At 34.1% G+C, this 19696-nt stretch overlaps 1 protein-coding gene across 4 annotated transcripts in view; it reads right to left on the minus strand.

Annotated features, from left to right (window-relative positions):
* LOC140439914 (1-acylglycerol-3-phosphate O-acyltransferase Pnpla3-like) overlaps window positions 1–19696 on the minus strand; it is a 103565-nt gene that overhangs the window by 45911 nt on the left and 37958 nt on the right. For all 4 annotated transcript variants that reach the window (XR_011950753.1, XM_072530087.1, XM_072530085.1 and 1 more), the window contains exons 3-5: window positions 2936–3160; window positions 1955–2215; window positions 1687–1862 (exon numbers count right to left, since the gene is read on the minus strand). Coding sequence is in view for 3 of the 4 variants with exons in the window: in XM_072530087.1 (XP_072386188.1) it covers window positions 1687–1862; window positions 1955–2215; window positions 2936–3160 (662 nt within the window). In the remaining variant the exon portion in view is untranslated. The remainder of the gene's footprint in view (window positions 1–1686; window positions 1863–1954; window positions 2216–2935; window positions 3161–19696) is intronic.

Here is a 19696-nt window from a genome sequence, read left to right on the forward strand (position 1 = left end):
ATTTCATTTGAAATTCATTAAAAATTGAATGTTATTGAAAAATTATTAGGATGGTAATAAATTTTTGAAAAATTGGTGAAAAAATAAGGCGTACGCTTAACTGGATTCCGCTCATGTATGCCCGCTAGCTTAAGGGACCTGAACAATTTGTAAAGTGAGGCAGCTCCAATTAACAACTTCATGATACCCGTACTTTTTAAGATACCATAAGCTTAATAACTGGGCAAACAAACATAAACCGATAAACATGGAAGGCAATAGTAAACGCGGCAAAAACTCACGAAGAGTTGTAGCGCCATTGATGATGGTGAAACAAACATAAAACCTCTTTCAAATCACACATATACGCATTATTCTAATACGAATAATTTCAAAAATATTCTTGGGTCCACTGGTCGATATTATACTATCACCTTAAAATTTAAAGTAATTATTTTTATGTTAGCACTTAAAAGTTTAGTAACGTACATAACAAACAACATACATACGTAGATTAACAGACTTTGAAGCACAGACTATCAATCATATGTTTTGAACCGTGTTATTTGTGAGTTATTTAGTTGTAAATTTTATTTAACGCACTAAAATGATAAAAGGAGATATAATTCATGATAATTCCAGCCATATTAAAGTATTCGTCTAAAATAAACAGTACCCAAAACCAACATTGTATTTAACGACTATTTTTTTTATAACTGAACGTTATAACTGATGTTTAAAATTTGTATGTGCCATTGCCTTACAGACTTTAGATTATTATATTTTAATGAAATACGAACTCCTTCATGTTGTCAAAATTGTACGCATCGGGTAGTATCATATTAGGAGAATGAGACCGGTACTCGAAGTCCATTCCACGAGAAATTATTCTATTTTCAAAATGATCATGGAGATTGCCAGATATATATATATATATATATATATATATATATATATATATATATACCGTCAATGGTGACGTGATTTTGGTGGAGGTTGGCGTTGGAGTTAGCGTGGGGATTGGCGCGGGAGTTGGCGCAAACATTTCCACAAGTAGGATTTTGATTCGCGGATGGGGCGGACGATATTTTCTTTATCAGAAGTCTCCATGTAGAAGGTAACCATTTGCCGTTACTTCTTTTTTCAATTTGTATGGCTTCTCGGATAATTCTTGGTTTATAGAAACGGATGGGGGCTATGATTCTGGAGTTTTCAAAATCAATTTTGTGACCTGTATGTAGATGGTGTTGGCCTAGAGCTGAAATTGAATCGGAAATGCGAACAGAAATAAAATGTTCATAAATCCTATTTTGGATTCTAGGATTTGTTTGACCTATATAGGATCGGGGGTAGTCTGTATAAGGAATTTCATAAACTCCGTGTTGTTCGTTTGGAATGTTGTCTTTGATTGATTGGACAAGAGATGAAAGTTTTTGTTGGGGGGTAAATATTGTTTTTGTTCCTCTTGATTTAAGATTTTTGTCGATTTTGTCAGTGACATCTTTGATGTAAGGAAGAAAAGCTTTCGTATGATGAGGGTCTGCGTCTTTGGATTGAGATTGAGTGGGAGATTGATGTCTGTGGATGCTCCTATTGATGTGATTTTCGCGGTAACCGTTTTGGATGAGGGCTTGTTTTAAACAAGAGACCACAGCGGGTCTACTTGCATCATCGCAAAGGCGTATTTAAATCAAATAAATCACTTACTTTGTAAAAGTAGCGTACATCACATCAGCAGGTAAGGTGTAAGGTAACGTAAGCACAGACAGCAATTTCATACCCCTGTGTTTGAACAACCAATTTAGAAGACCATTATTGGCTTTGTCGACGGCTTCTTGAAATTTGCTTAGGACAGATTCAGGTACATTAGATACAAGTGCTTCCTGAAAGATAAATACAGAGTTACAATTTATTACTGTGTGAAGAATTCTATTTGTGTTTTTTTATTACTCTATAATAATTGAATCATACTTACTTGTCTATGCAGTTTACATTCTTTACACTGTGGGTCGTATTCCAATTCCTCGTCCAAAGTTTCTGAGACCACAAATGTAGATTGCACAGCCAAGCACCTGGTGCAATTAATCAAATTGTTCCTATGTAAAAATCTAAGTGCATCGTCAAATCCTTGTTTGCACATATTCGACAAAATCTCTGGTTTTGGCGGAAACAGTATACGCACTATTCTATACATATTGTGCTTTGAGAGTTCTATACTTGTGTTGGCGATGTTTATCTGCAAAAAATAAAATACTGTAATAAACCATAATCCCTACAGTGACGCCTATGGGAGTATGAGGGATGTAATAGCCATTTGCAAGTTAGCAGATGTTAAGAGGGTTAATGTATTTATGTGTTTTTTTGTAAAAACCCTAAAATCCCTGAGAATAAGTAAGTTCATGCTCAGGTAAGGTCCTGGAGGTATTTATTGTTGATGTTACACCAGCAATGACTTACAAAACATGGCATTATCCTGATCTAGCCCTGATAATAGCTTTCCGTTTCGTACAGTTGGTAGCTGTTTTATCTAATGCATTGAATAATCTCTTGATTTGCAAGTACTCATAATATGACCATTATAGTGTTTTTTACTGAAGTAGCTGGCGAAGACGTACTAATGCCGAATTAAACTAGCTCTATAGAGTGCCAAGGATGTGGAAAATGTGAAGAGAGTTGGAATAAGATGGTTGTGACATCTGAAACTCATGCTCGAAGACAAAAATGTGCAAAAATAGAATATCAGCAAAAGTCAAAAGAAAGACGTCTACGAGATAGACCTCGAATTAGCTGGCTAGATTACGTAGGAACTGATAAAGAGCTGGACGTAAGACTCGTAGAGACTCGGGTTCTGCAAGGGCCATAACGTCAGTGGATGGCTTTTTTTACATTTAAATAGATGCATTGACCAATTTTTACGAATTTTAAACAATTCTATATAATGATTTTTTATACTTACATGGAATAGTTGTGAGCTATCATCTCTTGGGCAAATGTCACTTTCGCCGCAGAATGGACTAACTGTAATGGTATTTTCGTCTAAAGTAGGTAAATTGTCGCTGTAACCTCCGTCCATATAACGTACGCCCTTGAACTTTGGAGGAATTAATCCAGAAAAGAATGGAATGAAGGCTGACGCTAGCAGAATTTGGATTAACTCCTCTCTGCTGTCGAATTGTGAAACCTGGAAAAATAAAAAAATATTGCAATTATATAAATAGTTTGATACTTGCTGAATGGTTTATTAATAATGAATATTTAAATTTATTTACTATTAACGTTAATTTATTTTAACAGTATTATAATAATTATTAATTTATTAAATTTGAAAATGTATTTTTATTTGAAAATTACTCATAATTTGAAAAAATTGTGTATATATTATTTTAAAAAATCCCTAGGTTCGTCTAGTTGACAGATTTCAATTTTTCAAAGTGCGTCTGAATTTCGACTATTTAAAGTGCTTATTTTGGACCCAGCATAATTTTGAAAATTTTTAATTTTTTTTGAAGACCCTGGATTGAAATAATAATATGCTAAAACTAATAAACCGATCCTAACGAAATTTAGTACACGCTTCAGTTGTATTATAATGTTTTTCTGTTAAGGTTGTAAGTTATGTCTCAGGAGCCGAACATATTTAAAGGAATTTTGCACTTTTTCCCAATTATTGTCATTTTTTAAACAATAAATAATATCGTTTTCATCGTTCTTGGCGTGTGCGTGTAAAAACACTTGCAATAAGTTGTTTCATCTGTCTTTCCTTGTCTAAGCTCGATTCGTTTACCTCCTCCAGTGGCGGAGCAAAATGTAGCATGTCAAACGAAATAATAGTTATAAAAGAAAATTATAAATTATTTTTCATTAAATTTCTAATAACGGAATATACGTATAAATTGCGAAGAAGTATTTTTATAGCTTGCAGTACAATAGGACAGGATATAACGAAAAGTACATTTTAAAAGGATTTAGAAATCTACCCAAAAAAGTGTTAATTATTTAACCCACTTTAATTAAAAAATGATACAGATTTTTTAAGTTTTAAGCACTGTAGCGAATTCTGAACTGTTCCAACGTACTGACCTTGATTAATTAGCTAATCAGTCAGCGTCTTCACTGGAACTGTCTTCATCATTGGAATCTTCCGCCAAATCGATGATAATCCTACTTTTATTTTCATCATATGTGACCATTTTTGCCCAGTCGTCCTGAATTAATTTTTCAGTATGGTTAACACAACTCGCCCACACTGCAGGTGTTGCCTCAGCTAATGCATCGCCCCAAACTTTTTTCACTGTTTCATCTCCACGTCCATGTTCTCCAATATGACGATCATAGTATTGTTTAGAAATGCCCCAGACCAACTCAATCGGATTATATTGACAGTGATATAGAGGCAATCTCAAAACCTGATGCCCATGTTCTTGGAGTAGCTCGTCTATAACGTACCTGATATTTTGTGGTTTATTCTGGCGACAAAGACTCAATAGCTCTGTCTTGCCCGAATCGTCGTCAAAAATTATTTTTTTCGCTCGTAACCATTCTTGTAAGTCCGATTTTTTCCAACTGGCATTCGGTAACTTTTCTATTAAAGAGCTATGGTATGAGGCATTATCCATAATAATTAGAGATGGTTCCTCCAACATTGGTATCAGCTTTTCGGAGACCCACTTTTTAAAAGACTCTTTATCCATAGAATCATGATAGTCTGCACTCTTCGATTTCGTAGAAAACAGTAATCCAGCATCTTTGACAAATCCTTGCCTACTTCCGGCATGTAAAACAACAAAGCATTTACCTGTATTTTCGTGTCCTTTTCTGATGCTTTTCACACAGTCATCTTGCCAAGTACGTTTATATGCCCCTTTTAGAAATATCCATGTTTCATCTAAAAAAACGAACTGAAGTGGGCTTGGACTTAAAAAATTTCTCATATAATGCCTCAAAAAATACAGTCGTTTGGAGACAATACATGGTTTCTCACATAGCACTCGTCTACTATTTTCTAGTTTGTATGAAAACCCACAATTTTTCATAAGACGCCACAAACTTGTATCAGAACCGTTAAAGAGAACTTTAATTGTAACGTGCTCTCCTTTTGCTTTCATGCCATACAGTACATTTCTAATCTCTCCTTTTATAGTATCGCTGACATCATTAGTCTTTTTTTTTGTACATTACGTGACTCTCCTGGTGTAGTAAGAGCTGCCCCTGTCCTGTATTCACTCTTTATTCTTGTCACTGTGCGAAGACTGATTTTCAAAGCGTCCGCTACTCGTTCATGTACCGATGATAACGAAAGCGAAGGTCCGTTGTTTTCTTTTTCTTTTTTAAAATACTCCAATAAATGAACTACACATTGTCGCATTTCTCCTGTTATCGTTTTTCCCGGCATTTTTTTTTATTAAATAGAACAATTAGTTATTCACAACAAAAAATAATAAGCAAAACTGTTCGGAACAAATTCCAACAATGACTGACTAAAATCGACTAAAACAACATAAAATATCAATGGTAATTGCTACAATTATAAACCTATTAGCCAGCTCATTTAAGAACAATGCCACAAGTCATTATTGCAATGGGTATCGGAAGAGAGAGAGTTAATTTATAATAAACTGGAATTTTTAAGGTGTCGAGAGTATTATTTTATGTAATGAAATTTCACACAGTAAGAGCTCAAACTATTAATTAATTCAAAACTGTTTACGTATAAAAACTATTTCATCGGCTACTTCAAACCTGTACAGATCAGGGCAACATGTTAAAAAAAAACACGTCACTGCCAGCTATCTGTATTCGTAAAGAGGCCGAACTTATCACCGACACCACCGACACCAAACGCATCGGTGTTATTGCTACAATACTGGGAGACGTGAGTGGTCTCTTCATTCCCTTCTCATCGCACTTTACCATGACGAACGTGACTCGCACAATTGAATTACGCATCTGTGTATCAGAGAGAGACGAATATTAAAAATTCCGTAGTAGCTTATTTCAGGCACACGCCAAGAACGATGAAAACGAGTATATTAGATTTTCAATTTCTAGCTACTCAAGCATAATGTAAAATTAAATGAAACTTTTACCTTGTATAAGCTTTTTTTGTACGAGCAATATCTCTTGAGTTGTAGGTGCAAATATTGGAGCAAAAAGAAAAATTTTCGATTTTTTTCAGATTTTGTTAAAAAAAAGTAGGTAGAGTAAAGAAGGACACATACTTCGGAACATTCATAACAGAAAATAACGACTATAACGACATAAGTTTAAAAAACGGTGAGTCTCAGTGGGTCAAAGCAGAAATTTGGGGCTTGATACTTTAAATTTGGAATCTGAAGAAATACGTAATCAAAATGTGAACGAACACAAATTTCTGAGGCTAACTTAGGGAGTTTTAACATACTTACATTCGATAATTAAACTAGTTCCCTTTCTTTTATACGCCATTTACGCATAAAACTATCTCAAGCTTTCATCTATGGCAGCAGTAAGAGCCAAATTAATATTTTATGCGCCATTCATAATGAGATTGTGACAAAAAGGCCGTCTTATCTTAAAGATGCAAGAGAATCAAAAGTACTCATGCAACAAAGCAAATTGGTGAAAGAAAGGAACAGTCTAAGAAAAAAAAAAAGAAAAAGAAAAGAAAATTTGAAATCCTCTACCCAATTTTGCAATTTTGTCCAAATAGATAGTCTGATAGATGTCCAAATAGTTCTAAAGATTTTAAATAATTTCTACTAACGCATTGTGACAATCATCTTGTGATTGGTACTATATAATTGAAATTAATAACGATGGTTATTTCGACTATGATAATGCACTTAAATAATGATGATGTTAGACGATTACGAAATATAAAGTTAGTAATTTCATGAGGTAATGTACCATGAATTACTCCATGGTTGGGGAAACAAAAACAAACTAATCTATTACTAAATATCTAAATATCTATATTACTAAATATATGAAAGTATTTTCATAAGACGTACACAGAAATAACGATTGCATATAAATACATACCTAAATATTTTTTTATCTTAACATATTTTCTAACTTATTGATCTGCTCCAGAAAGATATGTCAAGGTTAACCACATATTTCGAGCATCAATGCAGCGTCTTTTTATAATCTTATCTGACGAAGTAGGTATTTATAATTCATAAAAACACTTTTGATCTTAATTTTAATCGACTAGTTCAGGAAACGTAATAGGACCTTAAAAAATATACTTGGTTGTTTCTGGCATTTCAAGTACATCCATGCTAAGTGTAATAACCCAGTTCATATACATTATACACGTTCACAATCGACGTAAGATGCGTCAACTTAGCAGATGTAGGTAGCGACCATAGCCTAGTATGATGTAAAATAAGAATCATCATGAAATACTTCTCACCCAAGAGAGAAGATTGCTGGGAATTAAATATTAGAAAAGGATAACATAGAGGAAAAAGCTCAAAAATAACATAATGTACGCAGAAACAGGATCATTTGGATGAAAAAAGAAAACCGTACGGTTTAGAGAGAAAGTGAAGACAAAATGTGGCGAAAAGAAGAAAGCCTTTCTTCAATACAGAACTCAACAAACACAACAGGCATACAGCCACTATTTATGAATCAGAAACGAAACGAATACATTAGTAAGAGAAATGGGAACGCTGGCAGAGCCTCTCAAAACATGGAACACGACTTCTACGGAACACAAAAATAAATATGGAGAATGATTAGAGGACAAAGAAAAAATGAATGAACTAATAAAAACGAATTACATCCAGAAGGAAACATGGGTAGACTACTTTCAATCCCTATTTGCTAAAGGTGACGATAATGAACCACCATCACCAGAAGTAACGACAAACGAAGAAATATATATTGAGGAGGAAGAGGTAAAGGAAGCACTAAGGAAATTAAAAAATAGAAAATCACCATGAGAGGACAGAGTGGCAAAGAATACACTTTCAATTATTTATTTACACAACAAAAATCATAGTTTTTATTAGGTCCAATTAGGAATATAAGTAATTAGCGGTTGATCAAAGATTGGATTTTAAGTGGAACCCTTTTAGCCCGTGGAGGAATTTTTGCGACTAAGGATTGCGTTGTTGTGTGGGAATTGTGAATTGAGATTAAGTAAGTAGGTAAGTACCGACTTACCGACCAAGCTTCCGAATGGGATAGTAGTGCTGGTATTTTTCCACCTTCTAGGGGCTTAGAGCCCTTAGAATCAAACAATTTCCAGTTTAGTGCAGTAACAGTTAAGTAAAAATTTCTTATAAAAGTTTCCTTCGTTTTTTTTCGATTTTTGATTGCTGAGAAACCTAGTTTGGTTAATATTGGGAAAGAATATATATATATATATATATATATATATATATATATATATATATATATATACATATATATACATATATATACATAAACAACACAGTTTATTAGGGCTGCAGTCAGCCCTAATAAACTGTGTTGTTTGTTTATATCGACAGTCAATAATACAATAATATCCAGTATTTCTTATATGTATATATATATATATGTATATATATATATATATATATATATATATATATATATATATATATATATATATATATATATATATATATATATATATATATGAAAATTACTGAGTTCTCGGGAAGAACCGCGTTGAGACTTTAAAACTCGACGTTTCGGCACCCATTTTGGAGCCATTATCAAGAGGGATACGGTTCGGTTCGAGTTCGGGGTCTCAATCTGCCTACTCCCCTCACTCGAGACGTACCAGTATCGTGTTCTATATTGCAAGAACTGTCTCTCGGCACTGAGGTCTCAATCTGCCTACTCCCCAGTGTCGAGTGACAACCGGTCTGCGGTCTTACCCTGTGTGGCTGCTTTTATACTCGCTGTATGCGCGGGAACGGTATGCGCTGACGTGGTCTGAACTGACGTGGCCTGAGCGGTGTGGGCGGGAGGTCGCTGAAGAAGGGGTCGCCATGTTGCCGGCAATCGTTTCGCGTCATCGCGCGTGTTCAAGCTGTGAGGCCGTTTTTCGATTTCGATAGCTTCACGAATGATTCTCGCTTTTAATGAGCGGATGGGAGCGATGGATTTTGCTTTTTCGAAATCTATTTTGTGGCCTGTCTGAATATGATGTTGGGCTAGGGCTGAAGTGGTATCGGAATGTTTGACTGATAGAGAATGTTCGTAAATACGGTTATGGATTCGTCGGTTTGTCTGTCCTACGTATGTACGTGGGCAACTGGAACAAGCTATCTCGTAGACACCATGGTCTTCATTGGGGATTTGGTCTTTTACGGATCTAACGAGATTGGACAATTTGGAGTGAGTGGTGAAGATGGTTTTGATATTAAGAGGGATAAGAGTTCTACTGATCTTGTCAGTGACACCTTTAATAAAAGGTAGAAAGATTTTGGGTTGATCCGGCGGCAAGGTTTCTTTTTTGGATGGAATGGGGTTTAGAAGTTTTTGAATGCTTCTATTGATTTGGGTTTTGTGGTAGCCGTTTTGTAGGAGTGTTTGTCTTATTGAATTGATTTCGGATGACCTGTGATTGTTGTCGCTAAGTCTTATGGAACGGGAAATAAGAGTGTTGATGACTGAATTAAGTTGGGCGGGGTGATGATGTGACTGGGCATTGAGATAGCGGTTTGTATGAGTGGGTTTCCGGTACACGGAATAGGAAAAACTGTGAGGTGGATTTTTCTGAATAAGAACATCAAGGAATGGCAAAGATGCTTCAGACTCAACTTCCATCGTGAATTGAATGCTGGGATGTATTCCATTCAGATGGGAGAGGAAGAGATCTAATGTGTCTTTACCATGGGGCCAAATGACAAAGGTGTCATCAACGTACCGTAACCAGCAGGTGGGTTTGAGATTTGACGAGGACAAGGCTACTGTTTCGAAATGTTCCATGTATATATCTGCTATTACAGGAGAGAGGGGCGATCCCATTGGGGCACCTTTGATTTGACGATAGAAACGATTTTGGAACGTGAAATATGTATTAGACATGCAGTGTTTTATAAGAGATAATGTGTCTTGGGGAATTTGATGTTTAGAGTCCAAGATGGAAATGGTTTCATCGATGGGAATGTTGGTGAATAAAGAGACAACGTCAAAACTGACTAGTATGTCTGAGGGCGAAATAGAAAAGTTTTTCAGAAGATCAATGAAATGAAAAGAGTTTTTGACAAAGGACGAGGCGTTTTCGGCTAATGGTTGTAAGGATGAAGCGAGATGTTTTGCCAATTTCTGAGTGGGGCAGTTGTATGCACTGACGATGGGTCTTAGGGGAACATTGGGCTTATGGATTTTTGGAAGGCCGTATATCTTTGGAATTCGGGATGATTTTTCTCTGGGTATAAGAGATTTTTTGAGGTCTGGAGATAGAGTAGTCTTATTTATAATGGATTTGGTCGTTTTTTCTAGATATGTGGTTGGATCATTTGGGACATGTTTGTATTCTGTGGAATTCAGAAGTTCGGACATTTTATGTATATATATATATATATATATATATATATATATCTATATATATATATATATATATCTATATATATATATATATATATATATATATATATATATATATATATATATATAGATATAGATATATATATTTATATATATATATATATATATGTTATATGAGAAAATATTAACCTTGAACTAGCTTAAGTTCGCCGACTTCAGATTTCATCATCCCATTCCCATAGAAACCGCTGAGCACGCATTAGAACTTTGTACGAACCGTTGGCCAATATTCATGGGAACAGCAATTCAGCACTTCATACCAAACATATAAATTACCATTCTCAGATGCCGGAACCACTTTTAGCTGCAACTTCGACCAGTCCAGTTTTTAGTCATTTTAAATTAATTTAATTTTGTACTATTATTTAATATTTAATTTGTAACAAATAAAGTTCTTTTTTAAAAAGTCAAATAAGTGATTAGTGATCTAACAATTGGCGCAAAGTCAGTAGGATCCGGTTAACGTTGCTAGAACACGTGTATACTCACTGGCAGCGGCGGATTCCCATCCCTTAACGGAACAAAGAATCTACGGAAGTCCTCACTCCTGTGACCTACGGAAGGAACACCTAGTGAAGCCCCTGGTAGTCGAGCAGAGAGAACAAGACAACCCTTAAAGAAGAAAGCATCTCCGAACAACCTCACTCCTGTAATCTACGGAAGGAACACCTAGTGAAGCCCCTGGTAGCTGAGCAGAGAGAACAAGGCGTCCCGATGTTCTTCTTTATGTAAGTGGATTTTGAATCATCTCGTTAATAATTTTGTTATTATAATTTACGAAATTGACTATACTGCAAGTCAATTAATCAAGATACATAAAAGAAAATACAAGTTGATTATCTAATATTTGAAATTATTGATATTCCTTTACATACTATTTTATACTGATATTTTATTGACATATTTTTTTTACTTGCTATATTTTGGTATATTTTCTCTCGATATATTTTTATTTGGTATATTTGATACATTTTTGTTGATATATTATTTGATATTTTTATATTGATACATTTTTGCCCTTTATATACCACCACATTTTTTTTTCTCCCTTATATACTGATACATTTTATATTTCTCCATACTTCTATTTTTCATTTTCGTTTAAAAATATCTCGAAAAATGCCTGAGACACGTTCCCAGACTCAACAAGAAATCGAACCATACAAGCTTTCGGAAATATTTTCTATTATCCCAGAATTTGAAGGCGATCCGATTTCTCTTTCTACATTTTTAGATGCGTGCGACTGTGCTTTTAAAATGGCCACAGGCGATCAGCGCGTTCTATTAACGATTCACGTAAAAAATAAACTCAAAGGTAAAGCTGCACAGCTTATTAATTCTAGAAAACCAATTTCTTATACAGAAATAAAACAATTACTAAATCTACATTTCGGAGACAGTAGAGACCTGACCTCTTTAATACAAGACTTACAAAGACTAAAACAACTATCTAACGAATCTCCTCTAACTTTCTTTAACCGTTTACAAGTTCTGAATGCAAAAATGCACGCCTCGATCCAAGTATCAAATTTATCCCCAGATCAAAAAACTGCCCAATGTGACTTAATCGATACCATGGCCCTAAACACACTTTTAACCGGTTTAGAACCTCGTCTAGGACAAATTATTAGGGCTAGTAATCCAAAAGATCTCATTGAAGCAAGCAATCGTATTAGACGCGAACTTCAATTGTCATATTTTGAAGAACAAAAATCTAATTCTAGATCAACTATTCCTAAACCCTCTCAACCAATGAGAAGACCCTCATCTCAATTTACAAAATGTACAAATTGTGGCCGCATTGGTCATCTAAATAGTGAATGCCGCTCTTCACGTTTCGTACAGCCAAACCAAACTTTTTCTAGGCCACACGGTTACCAAAACCAATATAATAATGGACCTAACAACTATCAAAACAATCAGAACCCTAATAGGAATCAATATTCCACAGAATCAATAATCAACAGAGACCTTCCTTTTCATCTCAAAATCAAAATCAAAATCGTCCATCTGGTATTCAAAGAAACCCAAACTTCCAAAGAGCACATGTTTTAAACGAATACCCTGATGAAACGACGACTAACTATTATACAGACGAATACTATACAGATAATTATTATAATACCGATAATTATGAAAACTATGAAACAGATTATTATACAGAAAATAATCCACAAACTGATAACATTTACGAAACCAATAACACACAAAATTATCAGGATTTTCTTTCACTTCAGAATCGAAATCATCCTCCCAATCATACGAACCCCTCAACGGATATTACGAATATCCAAGAACAAATCCAAGCACTCAACTTAGACAACTTTCACCCGAATCTCAATTTTCCCGAACAGACATTAATGTAACCCCATTTCATACAATGAGTTCCAAAAATTTATATTACATTAAAGATGCTACCAACACTTTTAAACTTTTAATCGACACAGGTGCTGGAATCACTGTTTTCAAAGAAAACACAGCACGCAATTATCATAATAGATTTCCTGAAAACGTTACTATTCAAGGTATAACCGATCAAAAATTGTTAATAACAGAATCTGTCCTGATTCCCTTCACTGACAATAATCCTCACAAAGTCTTTATTTTCAATTTAGACATTGATTTCGATGGCATAATAGGCCTAGACTTTCTAGATCATTATGAATGCGTAATAGATCTCAAATCCCGACAGTTGCATACAAATTTTAAAACTGTCACCCTTCACAAAGTAGGACACGAGACAAACACACCTCCTAAAGACAAAACACCGACACACCCTACAGAAATAAGACAAAACGAACCTAAAATAAAAATTAAATCAGATTCTAAACAGGAATCAAATTTAAAATATCAAAACCCTATAAATGAAAAATATACTATCGTAAAAAACCGAGATCAAGACAAAAATCTTGAAAGACCAGAGAGAAAACGAATAAAAGGAAAAAACAGAATTACCATTGACAGCCGGACTGAACAAATATGCAGACTAAAATGCAACTTATCAAATACAGATGCCATATTATCAGCTCAAGAAATAGAAAAAGTTAGATTACCTCATGCATTAGTCCATGTAGATGAAAATGGAGAATTCTTAACTTCCGTACTAAATGCTAATGCTATGCCGAAGACAATCGAATTTTCAGACATTTCAATCGAACCTTTCAAAAATTCGGAGACAATCCTATCCTACAACGGAAATGATTTTGAAGAACCCGTAGTAGATAGAACACGAATAATTAAAGAACAACTAAGAATTGATCATCTAAATTGCGAAGAACAAGAACTAATTCTAGATATATGTACTGAATACGCAGATATATTTTATGTCGAAGGCGACAAACTGACCTTCACAAACGAAATCAAGCACAAAATCGAAACAAACAACGCTAAACCTATCTTCACTAAATCCTATAGATTTCCTCAAATACATAAGGAAGAGGTAAAGACGCAAATTAATAAAATGTTAGAAGAAGAAATAATCCAGAAAAGTGTCTCGCCCTGGTCGAGTCCAGTCTGGGTCGTACCGAAGAAATTAGATGCGTCAGGAAAACAAAAATGGCGAGTTGTTATTGATTATCGAAAACTCAACGAACTCACAGTACAAGACCGTTATCCTCTACCACAAATATCAGAACTATTGGACCAACTAGGAAGATGCCAATACTTCACAACACTAGATTTAGCGTCTGGATTTCACCAGATTGAAATCGAGCCACAAGACATCCAGAAAACGGCCTTTTCCGTCGAAAATGGACATTACGAATTTGTCCGCATGCCATTCGGACTAATGAATGCTCCATCTACTTTCCAAAGAGTAATGGACAACATCCTCTTAGGAATACAAAACGAAAGATGCTTAGTGTATATGGATGACATAATTATCTACTCACCCACTATTCATGATCACATGTCACGACTAACAGAAGTTTTTAAAAGGTTACGAAAAGCAAATTTAAAAATACAGCCAGACAAGTGCGAATTTTTAAGAAAAGAAGTAGCATATTTGGGCCACCTTGTAACAGAAAATGGTGTAAAAACAAATCCAGCTAAAATATCTTGCATCAAAAACTTCCCGGAACCAAAGAACACCAAAGAAATAAAGTCATTCTTAGGCTTAGCCGGTTACTATAGAAGATTTATTCCAAATTTTGCCAAAATTTCTAAACCACTTACGAAACTACTTCAGAAAGACGTACCTTTTATTTTTAATTCTGATTGCAAAGAAGCCTTTAACGAACTCAAAAATATTTTAACTTCGGATCCAATACTTATATATCCCAATTTTGAGGAACCATTTTTACTAACAACTGACGCTAGTGCATTCGCGATTGGAGCTGTTCTATCACAAGGCCCTATTGGAAAAGATTTACCCATAGCTTATGCCTCCAGAACATTATGCGGTGCCGAAACAAAATATTCGACGATAGAGAGAGAACTATTAGCTATCGTATGGGCAGTCAAACATTTTAGACCATATCTTTTTGGCCGAAAATTCACCCTGATTACCGATCATCGACCCCTTACATGGCTTTTCTCGATAAAAGATCCCGGAAGCCGATTAGCGCGTTGGCGCCTAAAACTCGAAGAATACAATTATAAAATAGAACATCGCGCAGGAAAAATAAACAGAAATGCAGATGCCCTCTCAAGGATAAAGATTAACCATTTCAAGGATTGTGCAAACTTTCAATCAAAAATCTCATTACATGCATCGAATGAAGATGATACGGAAACTCAAGAAAACGAAGACGACGATGAAGAAAATATAGAAAAAATGTCCGAAGAACTTGACAAGTTTATCGAACTGTATAGAACAAAGTCAATAATCGATTATTCTAAAATTGAAACATCGAATACGGACTTATTAGACAAATCCAACAAAAATATTGTTACATTTTTTTGGCAAAATAAACTTGAAGAACTTCACGAGAAAATAATGAATGACATATTCGAAGAAAACATGGAATATAGTAACCGAAGAATTAATATTGTACACAGCAAAACTGTAAAAGATCGAAAATATTTTATTATACCATTACCGTTTGATCCCGAACGAGTAATATCACACTTGTTTCTTGTACTTTTTGCAAATAAAGATCAATTCGATGAATCAAAAATATATTGCGTCGAAAATAATCTCGAACTACCTATCCTAGAGATATTTTCTTATATTTTTGCTGACAAAGAATTAAAATTAAGAATCTGTCAAAATATAATTAAAACAGCCAGCGAAGACGAAATCCCTCAAATTTTAGATCATTACCATTGCGGTAAAAACAACTTACATCGAGGAATAAACGAAACTGTTAGAAGAATAAAGCAGAAATACAATTGGAAGAATTTAACAAAAGATGTAGAGAAACTTGTAAAAGCATGTGAAATTTGCCAAAAAGTTAAGATTTGCAGGAAAAACTTAAGTGGACCACTAGTCATAACAGAAACTCCAAAAACACCATTCGAAAGAATAAATATGGATATATTCGAATACCTACTAGGAACTACGCTTTAACTATTCGTGACGAATTGACAAAATTCACGCAAGCCTATCCTTTGGAAGACAAAAAGGCAGTAACAGTAGTCAAGACACTCCTACTCTTTTTTCAACACTATGGAACACCACTAAGAATTCATTGTGACTGCGGTCGAGAATTCGAGAATGCTATAATCAAAGATCTATGCGAATTATACGACATTAAACTAACATTTTCTAGCGTTAACCATCCACAATCTAATGGATCTATAGAAAGGTTTCATGCCACACTCTCAGAAATGATTAGAGCAAATCAAGCCGAGAACCCAAACGATCATCCCTTTACTATACTTCCTTATGCAATAATATGCTATAACAACACAAAGAATAAGACCCACGGTTTCACACCATATGAACTTATATTTGGGCACACTGCAGGCCGACCACCAGAAACTCTATACAATCAAAAAACACTAATGAGTAAATATATTCGAGACCTGAATAACCGCATGGAATATTTTTACAAAGTAGCCAGAGCAAAAACAGAAAGACAGAAAGAAAAGGCGAAAGTAAGATTTGACGAGAATATTTCAGAACGAAGACCTGATTTTAAAATTGGTGACAAAGTTTACGTAAAAGAATCACAAATTAAATCAAAATCGGATAATCTTTTTAATGGACCTTTCGAAATTCAAGAAGTTTTTACAAATTCCGCAATTATCCTTAACCCCAAAACTAACCAAACCTCTAAAGTAAATTTTGACAGACTCAAACCTTATTTTGAATAATTTTCCTTTACAGATTCTATGGACTCCTTCCTATCGTCCAATCCCAAATTCTCCTCACTCCAATTAATAACACAATTGGAATATTTTTTCGTGAAAAAGGAACTATACGAATATCTAATGACAAATGGACTTTACTTGTTTACAAAGAATTATTACCTATCAAAACTACAATATCCAATAATGACAGAATTTTGGAAAACCTGTTAGAAAAATTTATTAACGTGGATACACCGAGAAAACTTGCCTTTCAAGCCGAAGTACAGACACATGTTAGTCTGCTAAAACAAATCTCAAACTCCGTTAATTTAAAATATAAAGAAATAACCTCTGACACAGTACCTTATAATAAACGCCTAAAACGCGGTTTAGTAAATGGTATTGGAACAATCTGGAAATCTATTACTGGAAATTTAGACGCCTCTGATGGCGAATACTTTAATAAATGTATAAATAAGATAAATTCCGATGAAACTCAAATTGAAAATCTCCTAAAAAATCAAATATCTGTTACCACTTCAGTTATAAGAACTTTCAACACTACAATTCAAAAATTGCAAATAGACGAAGAAACTTTTAACAAAGACTTAAAAACTATCGAGACTACACTTCTGGACATTAATAATGACATATCCTTTTACCAAGCACAATTACAAATACTAGATTTATGTGAGTCCTTAATGGAAAGCTACGTATTTTTAGAAAATTATTTAAATGATATACTAAATTCTATAACATTCTCTCGCCTGCAAATTCTACATAGTTCTATTATTTCGCCCATAGACTTAATGGACGCATTAAAAGAAATCTCACAGTCATTACAAAATAACGTATTGCCTCTACCCACTTATATGTCAAATATAGCTCAGTATATTGACATAATAAAACTGCAAGCTTATCAGCTTGATTCAAAAATTGTTTTCGTTCTCGAAATTCCGTTAGTTGATCCCGAAATATTCACCTTGTATCAATTATATTCAATACCAATATTAGATAATCAAACTGGTTTTCATCATATACTTTCAACTGTTCATAAATACATAGCGCGAGATGATGATTCAATTTCATATGTCTTACCCATGGACACCGAAAAATGCAAACAAATCAGTCAAAACCAAAGAATGTGTACAGACATTCTTCCGTATCCCATAGACACAGATGCTATATGTGAAGCCCAGCTTTTGAAACCTCTTAGCAACTTACCAAAAACTTGCCAGATGTCCATGCTCTTGGCATAAGGTTACAATGTACAAGAAATTGACCGAAATTTATGGTTACTAACCATTTCCGATCCATTACCAGTAACAATCAAATGTGCAAGAAAAGACGTCACTACACAAATAATCAAAACAAATTCAATCTTAAGATTAATTCCCGAATGTATTGCATTCATCGGCAGTACCAGAATTCATGCTAGAGACCAAATTGAGAAATATACAAATATCACGTATAGAAGTCACCCAGTTAACGTACCCTACAGATGCTGTGACCATTTTGAGACAAAGAGTCACCTATCAAAATTGAAACCACTTAAACTCAGTAAGATCAACGTAGATGACTTAAATATTGCACAACACAAATTGGACCAATATTCAGAAGAACTGGACCATATTATGAGCCAATCATTCATTGAGGAACATCTACCCTTATTCACTATATCAACCTTATCCCTGATTATTATCCTAGTTATCTTATACCTTTTCTGCAAATACCGAACCAAAATATTCCCAAAAATTGCAATCTCCTTGTCCCAGGATCAGCGTCCAACTTCATTACCACGCAGAAATTCCATTAGACAGAAACTTCAGGGCTTAGCCTCCTTCAGAAGAAGACCCAATGTCCAACAAGAAAGCGAAGCAGAAACACCAATTACTCTGTAAAAGTCAAAGCAATGGCATTGACTTTTCACTAATAAGGGGAGCTGTTATATGAGAAAATATTAACCTTGAACTAGCTTAAGTTCGCCGACTTCAGATTTCATCATCCCATTCCCATAGAAACCGCTGAGCACGCATTAGAACTTTGTACGAACCGTTGGCCAATATTCATGGAAACAGCAATTCAGCACTTCATACCAAACATATAAATTACCATTCTCAGATGCCGGAACCACTTTTAGCTGCAACTTCGACCAGTCCAGTTTTTAGTCATTTTAAATTAATTTAATTTTGTACTATTATTTAATATTTAATTTGTAACAAATAAAGTTCTTTTTTAAAAAGTCAAATAAGTGATTAGTGATCTAACATATATATATATATATATATATATATATATATATATATATATATATATATATATATATATAGATATATATATATATATACATATATATACATATATATATATATATATATATATATATATATATATATATATATATATATATATATATACGTAATTTTGAAATCATTATGTTTACCAGGTCATTGAGAGAAATTTTTATTAAACTTTATATATAACGATGTACAATGGTATTAATTGTGATGGCATTTTAACGTGGCTGTTTGTAAGACCGACATTAATATGCCCAATTTTTTTATGTATTTAGATTTAATTTGGCTTGTTTGCTAAGCTAACATACGAGGTAAGTGTTATAAACATATTTTATTAGTCTATATTGTATTTTGATTATTGTTTGCTGTATTTGTTTATATAGGTATTTTGGCTTTGAGGTTTCTTTGTTCTTCACAAAAAAAGACAAAGTGGTGCCCTTCTTTTTGGCAAATTTTTGATAACCTGTTTTCTTTGTGTTGGTTACCCATATGTCTGCCTCTCCTAGTGTTATGTCCCCTATAGTAGCTATCATCTCTCCAATTTTTAATCTTTTCCGTTTTTTTTTTTTGTTTCTGAGCAAGTAAGAATGGTCAAAAGAACCACGCTCACATCTCTTCCGATTCTGAGAACCGTTGCCTCATTCAATTTG

Source organism: Diabrotica undecimpunctata, chromosome 4 (assembly GCF_040954645.1).
Source record: "Diabrotica undecimpunctata isolate CICGRU chromosome 4, icDiaUnde3, whole genome shotgun sequence".
In the NCBI taxonomy this organism is placed as follows: Eukaryota; Metazoa; Arthropoda; class Insecta; order Coleoptera; family Chrysomelidae; genus Diabrotica; species Diabrotica undecimpunctata.